The sequence below is a fragment of the Stegostoma tigrinum genome, chromosome 7 (genome assembly GCF_030684315.1).
Source record: "Stegostoma tigrinum isolate sSteTig4 chromosome 7, sSteTig4.hap1, whole genome shotgun sequence".
NCBI lineage: Eukaryota > Metazoa > Chordata > Chondrichthyes > Orectolobiformes > Stegostomatidae > Stegostoma > Stegostoma tigrinum.
The window spans coordinates 96,626,690-96,646,476 of NC_081360.1; the positions used below are offsets into that span (position 1 = coordinate 96,626,690).

The 19,787-nt window shown below is 41.4% G+C and overlaps 1 protein-coding gene across 1 annotated transcript in view; it reads left to right on the forward strand.

Moving 5' to 3' along the window:
• Positions 1-19,787, forward strand: part of slc49a4 (solute carrier family 49 member 4) — a 72,648-nt gene that overhangs the window by 49,160 nt on the left and 3,701 nt on the right. The window contains exon 8 of the mRNA XM_048534774.2: positions 1,053-1,235. Within this exon, the coding sequence (XP_048390731.1) occupies positions 1,053-1,235 (183 nt within the window). The remainder of the gene's footprint in view (positions 1-1,052; positions 1,236-19,787) is intronic.

Below are 19,787 nucleotides of genomic sequence, written 5' to 3' on the forward strand. Positions count from 1 at the left end.
CAGGAAACTGGGACACCCAGAGGAAACCCACGGAGTCACAGGAAGAAAGTGCAAACTCCACACAGACAGTCATTCCAAGGTGGAATTGAACCTTGTGCTAACCACTGAGCCACCATACCTACTGTATTTACTCTTCACAATGTCATCTCCTCTACACTGGGGAGATGAAATGCAGACTGGGTAACTGCTTTGCGGAAAAGCTGCATTCTGTCCACAAAAATGACCCTGAACTACCTGTTGCCTATTATTTCGACACACCACTGTGCTCACTGGCCAGCGTCTCTTGCACAGGCTTGCTGCAGTGCCCCAGCGAAGCTCAGTGCATGCTGGAAGAACAGCACCTCAGTTTGTGCTTGGGGACCCTGTTGGCCTTCTGGACTCCCGTATCAATTTCAATAATTTTAGGGCCTGAGCACCTTCTCCCATGTCCTTACCCCAAGCCCCACATGGCATGGGCTATTAGCATAAACAACTCATTGTCAACCTTTAATGGTCCCCATGAAAAGCTGTTGATTCTCCCGGGCTGACTGTTGCCCATTCGTTTGTCTGCCCAACTGCTTTTCTATCTCTGAGCTCCAACTCCAACCATCAATACATTTTACACCCTGCCTTCCTTCCCATCTTCAACATATATACCAAACTTTTCTTAGTTGCAGTCAGTTCTGAAGAAGGGTGATGGGACCTGCAATGTTAACTCTGCTTTCTCTCTCCAGATGCTCCCAGACCTGCTGAATTTTTCCAATACTGTTGTTATTTTTGATTTCTAGCATCCACAGTTCTTTGTTTTTTTTTCCTAATTTTCTCTGTTTCTCTCTTTCCTTTTCTGTGACTTCCTTCTAACATGTTTAGGCTGTCTTTCTTTGCGTTCTCATCCTCTTCCAACTTACATCACAACTGTTCATTTACAATAATGGAGAGGAAGAGAAATCCTTAGTGACACCACACTTCGTTCTCACTAACCTACTTGTCTTCCTCTGTGATAGCATGTTCAGATCACTCTATAATAAGTACAGCCTGCTGGACGTCTAAAATGGCTTTATTTGTCATTGCAGCAACATTATACACATCCTGCATATTAGTCGGCGTATTCATAACCAGCAGTGTTCCTTTCTTCTTTGAACTGCTGGTGGAGACTGTGTACCCAGTGCCAGAGGGGATAACCTGTGGATTTGTGACCTTCTTGAGCAATGTCTTCATGGGATTATTATTAATGTTCCTGGCATTTTATCATGCAGGTAATTTGAAAACTTTTCATTCTATGGGTAATTTATTTGCAAGCATATTGATTTTTTTAGACATTGAACTGTGCTGTGTGCTATGACTAAATGCATATTAATTTTTTGTCACTTAAGATTTTGCCACTCTTAAGAGAATAGTTGACACAAGGAATTTAGAGTTACTAGCGAATAAGTTATTTGTTTTTGCATGAAACGTCCACATAATATTTCAGGTTTTCTGTCAACTTGCTGAATCCATTGAAGAATTCATATGTACTTACACTTGCAGGTACTTAAATACTATTCCTTCCCATGAAAGTGGTAGAATCTTGACTGAAATTTTGTGTGTACAGAAGAAATTGTAAATGGTCAGCAATGTAGCATAGTTGTCCATAAACTTCCTTCCATTTGAAAGTAGCCACTTTGGGAACCATGCAATTACAGTCTGCATCAGTGGCCAGTGTAGCCTGTAGCTAACTATGCTGTCAATCGGTTATTGTTGTGGATGCACAGTTGTATTCTCTACTTGCATAAGAACATGAGAACTAGGAGCAGGAATGGGTCATCTGGCCCCTTGAGCCTGCCCACTATTTAATTAGATCATGGCTAATCTTTTTGAGACTTGCTCCACTTAGCTGCCCACTCACCATAACCCTTATTTCCTGTACTGTTCAAAAATTTACCTCGAGTTGTCTTAAAAACATTCAGTGAGGTAGCTTCAACCGCTTCACCGGTAGGGAATTCACAGATTCACAACCCTTTGGGTGAAGAGGTTCCTCCTGACCTCAGTCCTACATCTGCTTCCCTTTATTTTGAGGCGATGCCCTCTAGTCCTAGTTTCACTGGCTAGCGGAAACAACCTCCCTTCCTCCACTTTATCTACTCCCTTCATAATCTTGTGTTTCTATAAGATCTCCCCTCATTCTTCTGAATTCCAATGAGTATATTCCCAGTCTACTCAGTCTCTCCTCATAATCCGACCCCCTCAACTCCGGAATCACCCGAGTGAATCTCCTCTGCAGCCCCTCCAGTGCTAGTATAGCTGTTCTCAAGTAAGGAGGCCAAAACTGCACACAGTGCTCCAGGTATGGCCTCATCAGGCCCTATACAGCTACAACATAGACTCTCTGTTTTAAAACTCCATCCCTCTAGCAATGGCAGACAAAGTTCCATTTGCCTTTTTAATTACCTGCTGGACCTGCAATCTCACCTCTGGCGATTCATGTACAAGGACACACAAGTCCCTTTGCACAGCAGTGTGCTGCACTTTTTTACCATTTAAAACAGTCAATTTTGCTGTTATTCCTACCAAAATGGATGACCTCACACTTATCAACGTTGTACTCCATCTGCCAGATCTTTTCCCACTCACTTAGACTGTCTATATCCTCTGCAGACTTTCAATGTCTTTTGCACACTTTGCTCTGCCACTACTCATCTTAGTGTCATCTGCAAATTTTGACATACCACACTTAGTCCCCAACTGCAAATCATCTATGTAAATTGTCAATAATTGCAGTCCCAACACTGATCCACACCACTAGAGGCACACCACTAGCCAACCGGAAAAACACCCATTTACCCCTACTCTTTGCTTTCTACTGGTCAACCAATCCTCAATCCACGCCAGTACATTACCTGTAATACTGTGCAACTTTATTTTATGTAGCAGCCTTTGGTGTGGCACCTTGTCAAATGTCTTCTGGAAATCCAGATACACCACATCCACAGGTTCCCCATTGTCCGCCATGCAAGTAATGTCCTCAAAGAATTCCATCAAATTAGTTAAACATGACCTACCCTTCATGAACCCATGCTGGATTTTCCCAATGGGACAGTTTATATCCAGATGTCTTGCTATTTCTTCCTTAATGATAGATTCAAGCATTTTCCCCACTACCGAAGTTAAGCTAACTGGCCTATGGTTACCTGTTTTTTTGTCTACTTCCTTTTTTAAACAGTGGTGTCACTTTGGTTGTTTTCCAATCTGTGGGAGCCACCCCAGCATCCAGTGAATTTTGGTAAATAATTACTAGTGCATCTGCTATTTTCCCCCAACACCCCTTTTAGTACCCTGGGATGCATTTCATCAGGGCCAGGAGACTTGTCTACCTTTGGCCCCATTAGTTTTCTCAACACTGCCTCCTTGATGATGATGAAAGTTTCTAGGTCCTCACCTGCTATAGCCTTCTTGCCATTAGTTTTCGGCATGTTATTTGTGACATGAAATAATTGTTTAATGTCTCAGCTATTTCCTCATTTCCAGTTATTAAATTGGTCCTGTAGAGGATGAGAAGACCAATGTTTACGTTTGCCACTCTTCTACGATTTACATATTTATAGAAACTTTTGCTGCCTGTTTTTATATTCTGAGCTAGTTTACTCTCATAATCTATTTTATTTTTCTTTATAACTTCTTTTGTGGTTTTCTGTTGGCTTTTAAAGATTTCCCAGTCTACTAGTTTCCCACTACTCTTTGCTTTTTTGTATGTTGTTTTTCCAATCTGATAATTTCCTTGATTTCCTCAAACAACCAAGGCTGGTTCTCTTTTCCTACAGTTCTTCCTTATCACTGGAATATAATTCTGCTGAGCACTGTAAAAAATTGTTTTGAAAGTGCTCCACTGTTCCTCAGTTGACCCACCATAAAGTTTTTGCTCCCATTCTACCTTAACTAACTCCTTCCTCTTTCCTTCATAGTTTCCTTTGTTTAAACACAGGACGTAGGTACTGGATTTAACCTTCTCACGCTCCATCTGTATTTTAAATTCAACCATACTATGATTGCTCCTTCCGAGGGATTCCCTAACTGTGAGATCATTAATTATTCCTGTCTCATTACACAGAAGTAGATCTAGGATAGCTTGCTCCCTCATAGGTTCCATTACATATTGTTCGAGGAAATTATCATGGATGCATTCTATGAACCCTTCCTCAAGGTTGCCATAACCGACCTGGTTTGACCAATCGATATATAGTTTAAATCCCCTGTGATAATTACTGTACCATTTTTACATGCATTAGTGATTTCTGTGTTTATTGCCTGCCCCACCACAATGTCGTGGCCTATTTATTTCATGGCCTATAGACCACATCTATCAGTGACTTCTCCTCCCTGCTATTCCTAATTTCCATCCAAATGGATTCAACGTTTTGTTCAGTAGAACCTATATCATCTCTCACTACTGCCCTGATATCATCCTTAAAAATCAGAGCCACACCACCTCCCTTACTTTCCTGTCTGTCCTTCCGAACAGTTTGATACTCCTGGATATTTAACTCCCAGTCATGACCATCCTGTAACCATGTCTCTGTAATGGCCACTAAATGCCATGACTTTCACCATCCACTCATCCACCTTGTTTTGAATGCTCCGAGCATTCAGATAAAGTGCCCTTAAGCCTGTTTTTGTGCCTTCTTTTTGGGTCCTATTACCTCCATTACTAACAGCTCTTGAGTTCTCCTTCCCTTTAACTTTTTTCCTAATTTTCAGTGGAGTTGAAGCTTCCTCGTCACCTGCTAACCTGCTGCTTTGCCATACTTTCATTGTCATTGTCCCTCTATGCTTACTTCGGCATACCCTTCTTCTTACTAGTTTAAAATCCTATTAACCACCCTATTTACCCTTTTTGCTGGAACACTGGACCCAGCCTTGTTCAGGTAGAGTCCATCCTCGTGATATAGATCCCTCCTGTCCCAACACTGATGCCACTTCCCAGTGAAAATGAAACCCTCTTTCCCACACATAATAAAATGTGAGGCTGGATGAACGCAGCAGGCCCAGCAGCATCTCAGGAGCACAAAAGCTGACGTTTCGGGCCTAGGGTTCTGCTGCATCTGCGGTTCCCATTATCACCTCTTTCCCACACCACTCTTTTAGCCACTGTGTTTACTTCACTGATCCTTGCCTCCCAATGCCAATTTGCACGTGGCTCGGGCAGCAATCCAGAGATTATGACCCTTGAAGACCAGTTTTTTAATGTTGTTCCTAACTTTTCATAATCCCGAAACGACAAGTCTTTTTTCCTAGTCCTGCCTGTGTTGTCGGTACCTACATGGACCACAACAACTGGACCCTCCCCCTCCCTCTCTAGTATCCTCTCAAGCCGGTCAGAGATGTCTTGCACCCTGGTGCCGGGCAGGCAACACACCATGCAGGATTCTCTATCCTGATCACAAAGGGTACTGTTTATCCCCCTGATGATGGAATCCCCTACAAGTACAATCTGTCTTTTTGCTCCCCCCTCTTGAATGGCCTCCTGAGCCATGGTGCCATAGTCAGTTGACTCTTCCTTCCTGCAGCCCTATTCCTCCTCCACGCAGGGAGCGAGTGCCTCATACCTGTGGGACAATGTCAAGGGCTGCGGCTCCCGTGTTCTGTCTGCAGGGCCCCTCTACCTGCCTCACTCGCAGTCACACAGCTGTCCCTGCCCGCTGATCGGATCAACAGAAGTTAATCTACCAAGTGTGACTGCCTGCTGGAACACAGTGTCCAGGTATTTCTCCCCCTCCCGGATGTGCCGCAGTATTTGGAGTTCGGATCCCAGCTCATCAACTTTGAGCCGGAGCTCCTCAAGCAGCCAATACTTGCTGCAGGTGTGGTCACTGCCGTTCTCAATGGGATCAGCTAGGTCCCACATCATACAGCTCCCACATGTCACCTGGCCTGCCGTCTCTACTTAGTTATTTATTTAAAATTAAATAGTTTCTTCTAATTTTTCAGTCTTCGCTGCACCATTAAGTTTACTCAGTTTTATACTCAAACAGACTCCAGTTTTGCCTTCCGACCCGCTCCCAGAGGATTTGGCGTCTTGGTGTCCATCCCGAAAGAATACAGAGATGACACAAACAAAATGCAAATAGGCTGAGGGGGGATGGTGGGGAATTGAGAGACATTACGTATGTACTGTCTCGGGTATGAGTTAACTCCCAAATTTATTGGGTGGAAGCGTGCCTTCCCAGGCTGCCCTTGCGCTTTCTCCCGGATTCCTGCTGTTGAAACAACTGAAAAGGTTTATCATACTGCTGATAAATCCACTTCTCTTGGGCACATGGAATTACTCGAAAGATTTTATGAAAGGTAAGCACAACCTCAAAAGTTATGTTGGTAAAGCCAATTACGTTGGAGTCATGGTTATCCAGGTCAGGCTCAATGAGCCAGATACATACCAGATGAGCAGCTTCCAAGCACCATATTCTTCTTCTGATGTCTGGAGAAATGGCCTCAGTCGTTCAATAGAAATGCCTTTGACATAACCTAAAGAAGTGTGATATCTAAAAACTCAAGTACATCTGCAAAGCATCTTACAAACAGGAAGTATGCTGTGGAATTTAGAATTCTATGCTCTGAAGGCAGCAGAATGTTAGCAGATAAAAGTAACCTTGCAGAAAAGTCAACAAAGGCGAGGAATCAGAATTCACAGCCAACTTGTACATAAGACTCCAGACAATGAAAGACATGTCCCAATAGTCTGTTTGTTGTTGGTTGAGTGGTAAGTGTTGAAAAGTGGCAATGTTTTCCCATTCTCAACAAACAGTTACATGGGACCTTGTATATCCAGCTAAATGGGCAGGAATACTTTGGTTCAACATCTTAACTGAAGTTGACACCTTTGCACCATACGATCTGTTACACTCGAGTGACAGTCCAGATTAAGTGCTGCCAAATCTGGGAAGGGGATTTAAATCCAATACAATCAAACTTGGGGGCAAATGTGTTGCACTGAGGCAAGGCCTTCGTGTCAGTTCCTTCCACACTCATCCGCAAATACTAATTAAATCATCTACCTTTGTTTGTCTCTGATTCCAGATGATTTACAATGCAGTTCAGATTGATTTAGGAATCAAAATCTTGCAAATGCCATTCAGAAATTCAGTTAAACCCTTGAAACTTAAAAAGCACATGGATCGTAACCTCTTGCTTTTGACTCCATGTTGAGAGATGGCTAAACTTTCAGTTCTCTAAAGGGGCTTTGAACTGAAGAATTGCTTCATAGTTGCGAATAACTGAGCTGTTGCTGAATTGTGTTCAGCGTTAAAATGAAGTACTGACAGAAAGTTGATGATGAGTAAACTTCATGACAATTTGAGCATGCCGTACTTTGCAGTTTGAAAGTAGAGTTGGCCATTATTTGGTGAACTACAGTTATTGGTGTGTAAAGTTATTAGAAATTTAATTGCCCATTAGTATTCCATTTCATTCCTCCAACTCTTTCTATATTTGGAACAACCACTTGAGACCAGCTTTTTTGCTGATTACAGCCATCAATATGCATACCTGACTGTTGCTCAGCCTACCCAAAAGACTTTAACCAGTGTTTATTTAGGAAGAAAATAAAATGTGTGTACAGAGTTTTAATGAAGGGTTGTTGCTGTGAAAAGCTGGCCATTTCTGGTTCTGCAGGTACTTCCTGACCAACTGAGTGAGCGAGGCCCGAAAGATTTAGTTAGACTTCAATGTGCACTTTAACATTTGGAGAAGCTTTCTCATTTTCTGTATTTAAATAGGCTGTGTTATCAGTATTTAATTTTGTTCCCAATTTAAATATATCATTAAGACATCATGCTGCATGCCTCAAGACTACACCTGGGTTACCTGATTTTCATTTGAGGCAGTAATAGACTTATCCCTCGTTGAAGTGATAAACTTGCCTTGCCATCCACTGAAGATGCAATAAGAAACCAAAAGGTTGTTCTGCATTATCATTAAGCTGTAGCTGAGTGTCTTCACAAATCCCAGCCTCCGCACTGGAGTATTATAGAATCCCTACAGTGTGGAAAGAGGCCAATCAGCCCATTGAGTCCACATCGACCCTACGAAGAGCATCACACCCAGACCACCCCCACTCTTCCTGTAACCTCTGTCTTTTTTTTAGCGTGGCCAATCCACCTAACATGCACATCTTTGGACTGAGAGGAAGTCACAGTGCCCAGAGGAAGCCTTTGCAGGCACAGTGAGAACATGTAAACTCCACACGCAGTCACCCAAGGCTGGAATCAAACCTGGGTTAATGGCACTGTGAGGCAGCAGAGCTAACGGCTGAGCCCCGATGCTGCCCTAAAAGTAGTACCCATTTCCAAATAAATGTAATTGTCACATAATTTTACTGAAGTGCTCTGTGTCTAACTTGATTGTGAGGTAAGTACATTTATAAGATTAATGATTGATTGTTTTCCCCAAATATATTTGACATCTTACAATGTAAGAATCCATTTTAATTAGATGATGCAAGGTGATTATCAATTCTGGTTGTCTGGTGATTTTGAGGAGCTTCAACATAGCTAGATAGGTTAAAAAACATTTAACTTATTTTCTTTCTGAATTGCAGCACTCATGATGTGGTGTGTCACAAAGTTTGTGTAATGTTAAACAGATTTTAAAGGCTGTGACTGATTCTGAGGAAGAACTGTCTGTTGTGAATGTTCTTGTGCTCCCTCTAGTCTCTCTGACAGGCGACCTTTAGAGTCAGGCTATGTTACAGCACAGTTTGTTGTTGCAGGAATATATTAATTACTAGTTTGTGGGATGCAGTTAATTGCCCTAATTTGTCCATGAAAGTCGTGGTAAACCATTTCAGAAAGCAGTAAAGAGTATTGATGCCAGGTTTCCTTCCCTGAAGGACATAAATGAACCAGATGAGTTCTTCTGATAGTTCAACTGGTTCATGGTCACTGTAGCTGTTACTCGTTTTTTTTATTTCAAGTAAATTTAACTTAATTTGAATTCCCTGTGGAATCTGAACTAGTGTCTCTGGATCATAATCCCTGGCATCTAGATTGCTGGTCTAGCAACATAATCACTACACTGCTGTTGCTCCCTTGCAAAGATATAAGAGATTCTTTCTAAGCAATGGATTTGATTTTATTGTGTGCCTTTCATAGCGAAGCACTCCTTGATGCTGAAATATCCGCTTTGTAAGCGTGGCTGTCCAGATTTTTTTTTGGAGTGATTTACTGGAATGTTTTTAATGTTTTTCCATAATTTTAATAAAATGACCAGTGTTTCTTGCTTTCTAACGCTTTTGCTTTGTGGACCCCAAATATTTATTCTTTTGGAGGTTCAGGGGCTCAATATAAAGTTTAATTCCAGGTTCTCTATTTGCTTATCTCAAGTTCCTTGCACAAATCGATCTTCATGTTTCGGCAAATCCAAAGAACAGCCCTTTACAGTCTCTCAATTCAAATACTAAATATGAGGATTAGTAAGGGAATCAAGGGTTACACGTAGAAGGCAGGAGAATGGCGTTGAGAAACACCAGCCATGATCGAATGGCAGAGCAAACACAATGGGCTGAATGGCCTAATTCTGCCCTTATATCTTATGGTCTTATAAGCTAGATTCAAAATGGCCTGCTTGTGTTTGGGAAAGCTCTTTCCCAACCAAGGTTTCTACAAAATGTAAGGATACTGTACATGCATTAGCTGGCTCCAGTGAAACAGCAAGAGTTAACACATTCGGGTCTGAAGATCCAGCATGATTAGAATGCTACAGCATTGTGTTCTTCATGTACAATTAATTCACAATTCCTAGTCTAAAACAATGGTTGTAGCCATTGGAGCAATTGCATTGTGAGTTCATTATCAAAGAGTATTTGAAGCCGGCTTAAAGTCTGAAATAAAAACAAAAAAGTGCTGGAAAATATCAGTGGGTTACACAACATCTGTTAGGAGAAAGAGAGTCAACATTTTGGATCAATGACCTTTCATCAGAACTGGAAATTGCAACTCTTTTGTGAGTACATGAACATCTTCCAATTTAAACTTTAAGCTGCCAGTCTTCTTTCAGGTGGAATAGTTTTTTTGTTCATTTTATCATAGTGAAGAAAGGTCACAATGTAGAACTCTTTCATGGTTGTCAATTACCTTGTTAGGAGAATGGGAGGGAATTCAGAAAGAACAATAATAAGAAGGGTCTTGACCCAAACCGTCAACTTTCCTGCCCCTCTGTTGCTTGGCCTGCTGTGTTCATCCAGCTTCACACCGCGTTATCTCAGAACAATGATAAGCCTGGTTATGAGAAGCAGAAAAGTTGAAAATAAAATTGGGAAACAGTGGCAACTAATGTCAAGATAAAATGGAGTCAAACTAAGGAATAATCTTTAAAAAGACAAAAGGGAATGCATTCTATTTGAACTCATAGAATTCATAGCAAGATAGGTGTATTGACAATGGCACAAATAGAAGTAATATAATTTTCCATCTGAGAGGTGACTTCAAGGTGACCAAAGCTGACCAACTATTAATTGAAGGATTTTATAAATACAATTTAGGGATAGGAGTTTGTCTTTTGCCCCCTAAGCCAGTCCATAATTTAATAAGATGATTTATATCCTTGTAACTGTATATTCCTGCTATGACACATTAACTGGGCAGAGTTGGAGTTTAAACCAAAAACTTTAGCCCCAGTGGCAGGGGCACTGCCATCGTGAGAGTCTTTACCCCACTATTTGTATTCCATAGAGGTTATAAATTGGAAAATAAAAACTCAAGCAGTAAATGGTAATTTATCACGAAACTTGTGTTTTAGCATCTGAAGACTGTGGGAAATACTGAGGAAGTTGAAGAATTTCGCAATTTGAGGTCTTGGGAAAAGAATTTGTTTGACCGGGAAGCAATGAGATCAGTCTTTTAATGTTTAAAAAAAAGTGATTCCAGCTGAGTGGGCTGAATCCTATAAAGAATCATGATGCCCTTATTTTTAAGGGCAAGTTGACATTTACTGATGTAAGTATTTTTGTTTCTTCGCACTCTGACTATCCATGGGATGTGATCACCACTGGCAAGCCTGCTTGTAATGCCTACTCAAGAATGCCTTCAAAAATGGTGGTGAGCCACCTTTTTGACAATTGAGTGGCCTGTTAACCATTTCAGTGGACATTTAAATGTCAACCAAATTGTTGTGCATCAGAAGGGGGAGGAATGATGGTTAGCACTGGTGCCTCAGCACAAGGGACCCATGTTCTATTCCAGCCTCGGGTGACAGTGTGGAGCTCAGACATTCTCCCCCTGGTTAGGTGGATTGGCCATACTAAATTGCCTTGTAGTGACCAGGGATGTGTAGGCTAAGTGGATTAGTGATGGTATATGTGGGGCTAAAAGGAACGGAGGTCAGGGTGAGTGTGGGTGGGATGCTCTTTGGAGGGTTGGTGCAGTCTCAGTGAACCAAAAGGCCTCACCCTGCACTGTAGGGATTCTGTTCAAAGTCAGATGGAGGTGTGACCAATTAAGAATGGTTTTCTTTCCTTTCTACTAATAGTGAACCTGTTGAGGTTTTATAAGAGTCTGGTAGTTTTACGGTTCCCATGACTACTATTAGCTTAGGACTTTTTTCCGCATATGTTTAACTAATTGAATTTGCATTCCTCAAAAACCATGTTGACATTTAAACTTATCATTACCGCAGGCCTCTAGTTCAGCATCATAATGACTCTAATGTCAACCGACATGACCAATGTTAAAGTTCTTAACAGGTCTGTTCTGTTTCACTGGATTCAAAATTTCTACTTTTTTTGTCTACAGCTGCTGTTTCTCCAGAAATTTCTGTTTTAGTTTCAGGTCTTAATTGACAAGATGTGTTTAGCAAATCTTAAATATTTACATCTCTGTGCAATTAAGTATATTTGTACATTGATTGAAAAATCACTGCAATCTGTCTTGAACTGTGAGATTAGCGTTGTGGTGTAAGTCTGAAACAACCTCCAGTTGTTGAGTTGTCCAGGGTAGCAAGTTAATCAGACAAAGGGTAGACTGAGGCATAGTAATGTCACAGTTCTAACAACAAAGAGGCCCAGACAAATGCTTTAGGGTTCATGCCAGTTGTTGAAATGTCAATTCAGTTAAGTGTTGAATTTTCTTTTATTCATTTGTGGCACACAGGTGTCACTAGATGGGTCAGCATTTATTGCCCTTATGTCCCTACTCGACAAGGTGGCGTGAACTGCCTTCAGGAACTGAAGCAGTCCACATTCTGTAGGCAGCATCAAAGGAACTGTGTTTGGATGAACGGCCCCGACCCAAAACATCGACTTTCCTTTTCCTCTGCTACCTGACGTGCCGTGTTCCTTCAGCTCCACTACGTGTTGATTCTGACTCCAGCATCTGCAGTTTTCCTATCTGAGATTCACTAATGCCCTTCAGTGATGGTGGTGTGCTATCCTTGCCCAGTCTGACCTCCACGTGACTCCAAATGTGTAGCAATATGGCCCAGCAAGCCCCTCAGTTGAAAGGCAGTTTGAGATGGGATGTAAATGTTGACCTTGACAGTGATGCCCACACTCCTTTTAAAGGAATCAAAAAAAATTGCAAGTGGATCATGGTTGACAGAAGTTGTATATTGACTCCTTGTACACTCGGGGTGCAACCAAAATCTTGGTAAACTTAACTCGCCTGTGGGCATATTGGTACAAAATAAAGTTAATTATAGACATATTTAAAGGTGCAGCATATTGAATTTTTCTAAAGAAGCATGGATACTTGGGTTATAGTTGAAACCTGAGCATTTTAATAGGTCACTTGGTATTTCCATACGTGATGTAAAAAAGGCAAACGACAAGCTCAAATGTCCTGCCTTGATCATTCAACAGTTGTCCAATGCACACAGGCAGTATAACAAAGTGCATTTGAGGAATGATTGGGAGAACATTATCTTTTCAAAAAGAAGCATCTACAAGGACTCTGTTGTGAATAGTGAAGTCAGGACAGAACCTGAAGCATGATTTAATAATTTTCAAAAATAACTGCAAAGTGGGATAGTGCAAATCCAACGAGGTAAAGGTAGTGGCTCAGAATGGGGCGAATAGTCGGAATTTGTTGGCAGGGAGCTTAATTAACTGCCTGAATTACTGGAAAATTGCAGGTTTGGTATTCTGGTAGGATGAGGTTAAATGGACTGAAGGGCTCTCACCATCTGCTGCACTGTTGTTGATTCATATCTGTGAATGCCTCATCAGACAAGTTCTTTGTGGATGTTTAGGGTATAACCTGTCAGTATCATGGGCATCTCTGAAATCTTCAAGGAAGTAACTTTGATAGGTTATGTTGACATTCGCAGCTAACATGTAATAAACTTCCACAAATAATAGATGTGATAAATAACTGGTCAACTTTGTCTGTTTTGATGTTAACAGAGTATGGAATGCTGTCCAAAAGTATTCGGAGAAGATGTTTCACATTCCCCACGACAGTCTTAGTTAAAGGTCTCATTTGAAGGAAGAATAAATAAGCACATAACTTGCAGCAGCTGCCGGAGATGAGTTACTTTCCTTGCTATCTAAGGCTGCCAAACAGTGTGGGGAGTGTTCGAGGATTGTGCCTACTCTCTTGTTGAGGAATGAACCTGATCTCACTTCCATTTTACTGCTGTATTTCTGTACTGCAACTCCAATATCTGGAGTTGCATAATCAAATTGCGTTAAGGTTCATGTCAAAGTGAGCATCTTCTATAATCACCATAGGGTTTTGTTTACAACCGAAGTTAGGGTCGCTAGCCCTTCTGATTTTTAAACATACCTGTATGGAGGTTATGACCAAAGGGCATTTGTTGTGAAATCTACTGACTAAATCCTTAACAGCGTTATGCATCTAAATTTGAGCATTTTTTAATAAAAAGGAGTGTGCTATAAAAAGTTGACTGATATGCCATGCAGCATTCAGAAGCTGACATGTTTTGCAGATGTTGCAGTTTTGAGGTTGATTGGCTCACAATAGAGAGCATTTCCTCTGGAATTGTTTATAGAAGTAGTTGGCAGACTCCACTACACTGTGATCCTATAACTGCACTACACTATAGTATTATTGTCCTGCTGACTCGGGGCCATGTGACCCACCACTGTGATTTTTCATTTTCTTATATATTCAATGTTTTGTGCCCTGCTGCAGAGCTTATTCTGGAAGGTAATTGACAAGCATTTAACTTTAACGGGAATTAAGCCAATATCTAAACCTTGGAGCTTAAAGGTGTCGTCACAGGATAATGAAGGAGGTTAAACGCGCCTCAAACCTGCTGCACTGCTGAGAGATGAGTTATCTCTCCTTTGGGGGATATGTTGTTAATTGCATCCTCAGTAACATTGACCAGAACAAAAGAAAAAGTTATCTGAAATGAAAGCAAAGAAACTCTGGGTGCTGGAAGATTCTCACCAGGGCCTGTGGATCTGTGATGAGAAAGTTATATTTAACCTTTCAGATCTGTGACCTTTAATATCTGGTGGCACTGCTAAGCCTGAATAAAGAAAGAAAATGTCAGAACAAACAGTGATTTTTGCACAGCCTGTTGCTGTTTGCTCACGGCTAGTAATCTGTTGTGTCAGCATAATGATAGTGGTACTGGATTAGTAATTTAAAGACTCAGGCTAATATACTATGGGGACAGATACAGTTGTAACTAGCAGAATTTTAATTCAATCAATAAACGTAATATTAAAAGCTTGTCTCAGTGACAACATCTCTTCCGGCCTCGGGTAACTGTCTGTGTGGAGTTTGCACATTCTCCCCGTGTCTGCGTGGGTTTCCTCTGGGTGCTCCGGTTTCCTCCCACAGTCCAAAGACATGCAGGCTACGTGGATCGATCTTGCTAAATTGCCTGTAGTGTTCAGGGGTGTGTGAATTATAGGGGGACAAGTCTGGGTGGGATGCTCCAAGGGGCGGTGTGGACTTGTTGGGCCAAAGGGCCTGTTTCCACACTGTAGGGAATCTAATCTTTTTTTTTAAAAAAATCTATCATGACAACTGTCATCAATTGCTAGAAAAAGAAATGACCTGGTTCACCAATGTCTTTTATGGAAGGAAGTCTCCCATCCTCCCCTAAACTAGCGTATACATGATTCTCGACCCATGATAATGTAGTTGACTCTTGCTTAGTTAGAAATTAATTTATTTGGAGTAAAACTTTCCCAGCTGCCACAATGTGGTTTGAATTCCTGTCTCTATATCATGAGACCGGGGTCTGGAATTCCTAGCCCAACGTCAGAAATGGCCCAGCAAGCCACTCGGTTCAAAGTCAATTAGTGTTGGCTAGCTGCCCTCACATTTTGTGAAAACGTTACCAAAAAGTATTGTGCCCATGAATACAAAGATATGCGTTTTAAATAATAGGTGCCTTCTCAGCATTCTAACGCCAAGAACACCCCCACTTCAGAAAACTTGTTGTGTTTGTCTTCATTGCTTCCACTCAGCAATTTTCTCATGAAGGGTCTTGGCCCTAAGAGATGCTGCTTGGCCTGCTGTGCTCATCCAGCTCCACACTTTGTCATCTCGGATTCTCCAGCATCTGCAGTTCCTATTATCCCCAGCACTGGAAAGACTTTCTTTGAAACTGCTTGTCTCCTTCAGTTGATAACACAAAATGTGGCGATACTGCACTTGCCAGAAACCTGGAAATAAAACAAAACGCCTGAAACGTTAAGAAAATGTGACAGTATCTGTGGAGCAAAAGAAAGTTGCCATAAGAACGCAAACCTGAAGCATTAATTTTGTTTTCTTACCATCAATGCTGCCAGACCTGTTAACTATGACACTTCCACCAATTTCCATTTTTACTTCCAAGTTGATCAACAACTGACCTTTTAAGAATCAGTCTGTAAACGAATATTTCTCATGCATTATAAATTGTTGGAATTTGGTGTTCTTGTAGCTGTCTTGATAAGTACAAGATTAAAACAATATTCCTGCAGCATGTCTATTTTCAGGAATATTCAAGTTCTATGTTATCAAGCAGCTCAAATGTAAATGTTCCCTTCGCAGCTCTGCAAGCTCATTGGTCATTATTTTGATAGTTATTGATAGTATCAACACGATTTTTATAGTGTTGAGTGGTAGCAAAAGGCCTTTTACTGTCTTGCTAACTGTATCAAAATGTTGCCTTGAAAGAAAACTGCCTAAGCTTAGATCTGTTTATGCTGAAGTATAAATCTGCTTATTCTAAATTACAGTTGCATTACATTAAGAATCCGTAAAGCATTTTGGAGGAGCAATCTTGCCAAGAATGTTAGCAGTTTAGTGATTCTCTGGTCCTTGTTGCATATTAAATATTTTTCAACTAAAAATGACATTCCTGTTCTTCTCCACAGTGCAATTATAGGTTGGAATGGCTTTATTTTTATGCCTTTTGTTATTTAAATACAATCACCTAGTTGTCTTTGCATAACAACTGCATTGGTTCTTCATTGAATTTCATTAGTACACGTCACTATGGAAGGGCGTAGAAGCTGGTGGGGTCAACTTTATCCTTATGCATGTGCAGTAAGCTTAGCTTGGTCTCATTGGCATGATAGTCTTGAAACATTATAGCTTCTGCAGTATAAATGGGGTTGGTATGCATTTAAATCTCTTGGAACTTGATTTACTGTAATGAAGATTAATGATATATTGATGAATTATCTTGCTGTATAACATGAGGATGTGCATTTGTTAATCTGCACACTGCTGCTTGTATAATCTTCTGGAATTTATGCCATGAAGACTATCTAAGCTCTTTTTTTTGTCAAAATATGTCTCCTATTCCTGTGCTCAAGAGTTCGGACTTTGTTCCAATTCCAGTAAAATCTGTGGCTGGGAATGCTCCGATGCGTGCAGACATGAGATCCTATAAATTCTAAAATTGCCATTAATTTTTGATTTTCCCCCCTAAGCTCATTTTGAAAATCTGTCTTTGTAATTCATTGATGTGGCTATGAATAATTTGATTTGTTTAACTGTGTGGGAAGAAAGAGTTAAAGCCACAAGAATAATTTGCAAGTTGTCTACCTTTAGTTGTGACCTTTTTCCTCTCCCTGCCAAACTGCAGACTGGAACTTGCGACTGCAGGTTCATGAATTATGGATTCCCCAAGGCAGCATTGAAACTTTTCTGCCTGATCATTAAGGCATGAAGGAAGTATTTAGCATGCACAAGTAATGCTTGCTTAGGTCATGTCCAAGTCTGAATAAATTGAGATTCCTTCACTGAATGTATGGCAGAGATAAAGCACTAAAGTAAACAGAGCTCCAGATTTCAAAAGCTAGAATGAAATAACAGGTCCTTGGACTGTATTATTCACGGTAGCTGAATGGAAGGAATGGGCAGGCATTCTTTGTTATACTTGTACATAAACGGGATTTTGTTTGACTTTCTAGCATGGTGTAATCTGCAAATTTTAAATATTTGCATTTTTAGATTTTATATTTTGAACTTTCTATTTTCAATCGTTTTTTTTCTCCCTCTCTCTTTCTCTTTCTGTGCTTGTTCCAATGTTTAATTGCCCCTCTAAATAACCCTCCTCAGCTCATCTGTTTATTTCTCCATCCATCAGTCTCTTTGGTTAAGGTGATACATTTGACCTATTGTTTATCAAGGTCCACAGTTTTCTGTTGTCTTCAGGGGTCCATCTTGCACTTCGAGCTACTGCGTGGGCATAAAGTTTCATATCCTACATGCGCATAACCTGCAAGCCACAACACTAACATGAATAGTTGCATACTTTGTACCAAGCTTAAATAATACAAATGAATCATGATAAGGATGCCCTCTGTTCTTGCCTTGGGTGGGAATGCTGAATGTGGTAGGAGCAGGCACTCTTGTTCACAAACTCATATGACTCCAGGTTGGGCAACTGTCATTTGTATGTATGCTTCAAGGTGCATTTGCAAGATCTTGTGGTTTGGTTGAGGGAGGGCTGTAAAAAGGAATTCTCACACACTTCTGAGATTCATCGCAATCTTTGCAGAAAGCTGTTAGTTTAAATGCTGCAAGGAATAGGTCACCGTGCAAGACACAGCCTTGGTAAATTGAGCAATTTCTCTCGTGTCTGTTTGTTTGAATTGTTGCATTTATCATGGTCTGAGCTGAAATGACTATAATTGGAAACCAAGTGTTCCAGGATAAGCTTCATTACGGTTTTAATCAGAGAGCAGACAGTTATCAGAGGGTTCTAAGTACTGTTTTGACATGAGACCTCCATTTTTTTTCCCATTTGATCCTGATCCTGATCTTTCATGCAGCCGTTATACATTGCAGCTCGATCTTTTTAGCATATAATCACCAGGCCTAACGATCTGAATGGTTCAGTGTATTTTATTATTCAGGGTTGCTTTTCTCCTTGCGCACCCTCACAATATAGCTGAATACTCAATTCTGCAAATCCCCACTGCAGAGCAAATTGGAGGAAAGTTATACTTTTCCATAAGAGCAGTAATCATCCAGTTGAACAGATGATTTGTGCTGTTCTGCAGTTAACATGATATGTAAAATAAAAAGAACGGTGAGCAGCATTTAGAATCTCTGTCCAGAATATTGTACCTTTTATGCCTGATAACTGGATTGGAATTAGATGATCTTTTGGTTGTAACACTGATGTATTCTTGAGGATTTTCAGCAATGATATCACATTGTTTTAGTGTGATGTTACAAGATAAAAAATTGACCATATTATAGAATCATTCATACACTGAAGTTTCAGGGACTGCCCAGCCCCTTGTGTTTGTGCTGTCTGAAAGAGCTATTGTTTAGTCACTTAATATCCCCCCCCCCCCACAACTGTCTTTTCCTTTATAGCTTTTTGTTAGATATTTACCCATTTTTGTTCTAAAAAGCTATTAAAAATCTTGCATCCTCCACTGCTATTTTTTTTAAGGACACTCCAATTCCTCCAGCAGCTCAGACAATATCTTGGGAGGAAGGGAGTTCACATTGCTAGCTAGTCGTCTTTGGTCACCTGTGCAATGGATTATAGGGGTTAACTTTCTCTGTTTTCTCTCTCCTTTATTTTCCCTTGTAGTTTTTGGCTTTTTTAAATTCATTCACGGGATGAGAGCATCACTGGCCAGGCAGCATTTATTGTCCATCCCTAATTGCCCAGAGGGCAGTTAAGAGTCAACCACCTTTTGCATTCCGCATGCAGATGGCCTCAAGGCCCTCCGCTTCTTCCTGTCCCGCAGGCCCGACCAGTCCCCCTCCGCCGACACACTCATCCGCCTAGCCGAACTCGTCCTCACCCTCAACAACTTCTCTTTCGACTCCTCCCACTTCCTACAGACTAAGGGGGTGGCCATGGGCCCCAGCTATGCCTGCCTCTTTGTAGGTTACGTGGAACAGTCCCTCTTCCGCACCCACACAGGCCCCAAACCCCACCTCTTCCTCTGGTACATTGATGGCTGTATCGGCGCCACCTCTTGCTCCCCAGAGGAGCTCGAACAGTTCATCCACTTCACCAACACCTTCCACCCCAACCTTCAGTTCACCTGGGCCATCTCCGGCACATCCCTCACCTTCCTGGATCTCTCAGTCTCCATCCCAGGCAACCAGCTTGTAACTGATGTCCATTTCAAGCCCACCGACTCCCACAGCTACCTAGAATACACCTCCTCCCACCCACCCTCCTGCAAAAACTCCATCCCCTATTCCCAATTCCTCCGCCTCCGCCGCACCCGCACCTGCTCCCACGATGAGGCATTCCACTCCCGCACATCCCAGATGTCCAAGTTCTTCAAGGACCGCAACTTTCCCCCCACGGTGATCGAGAACGCCCTTGACTGTGTCTCCCGCATTTCCCGCAACACATCCCTCACCCCGCCCCCGCCACAACCGCCCAAAGAGGAT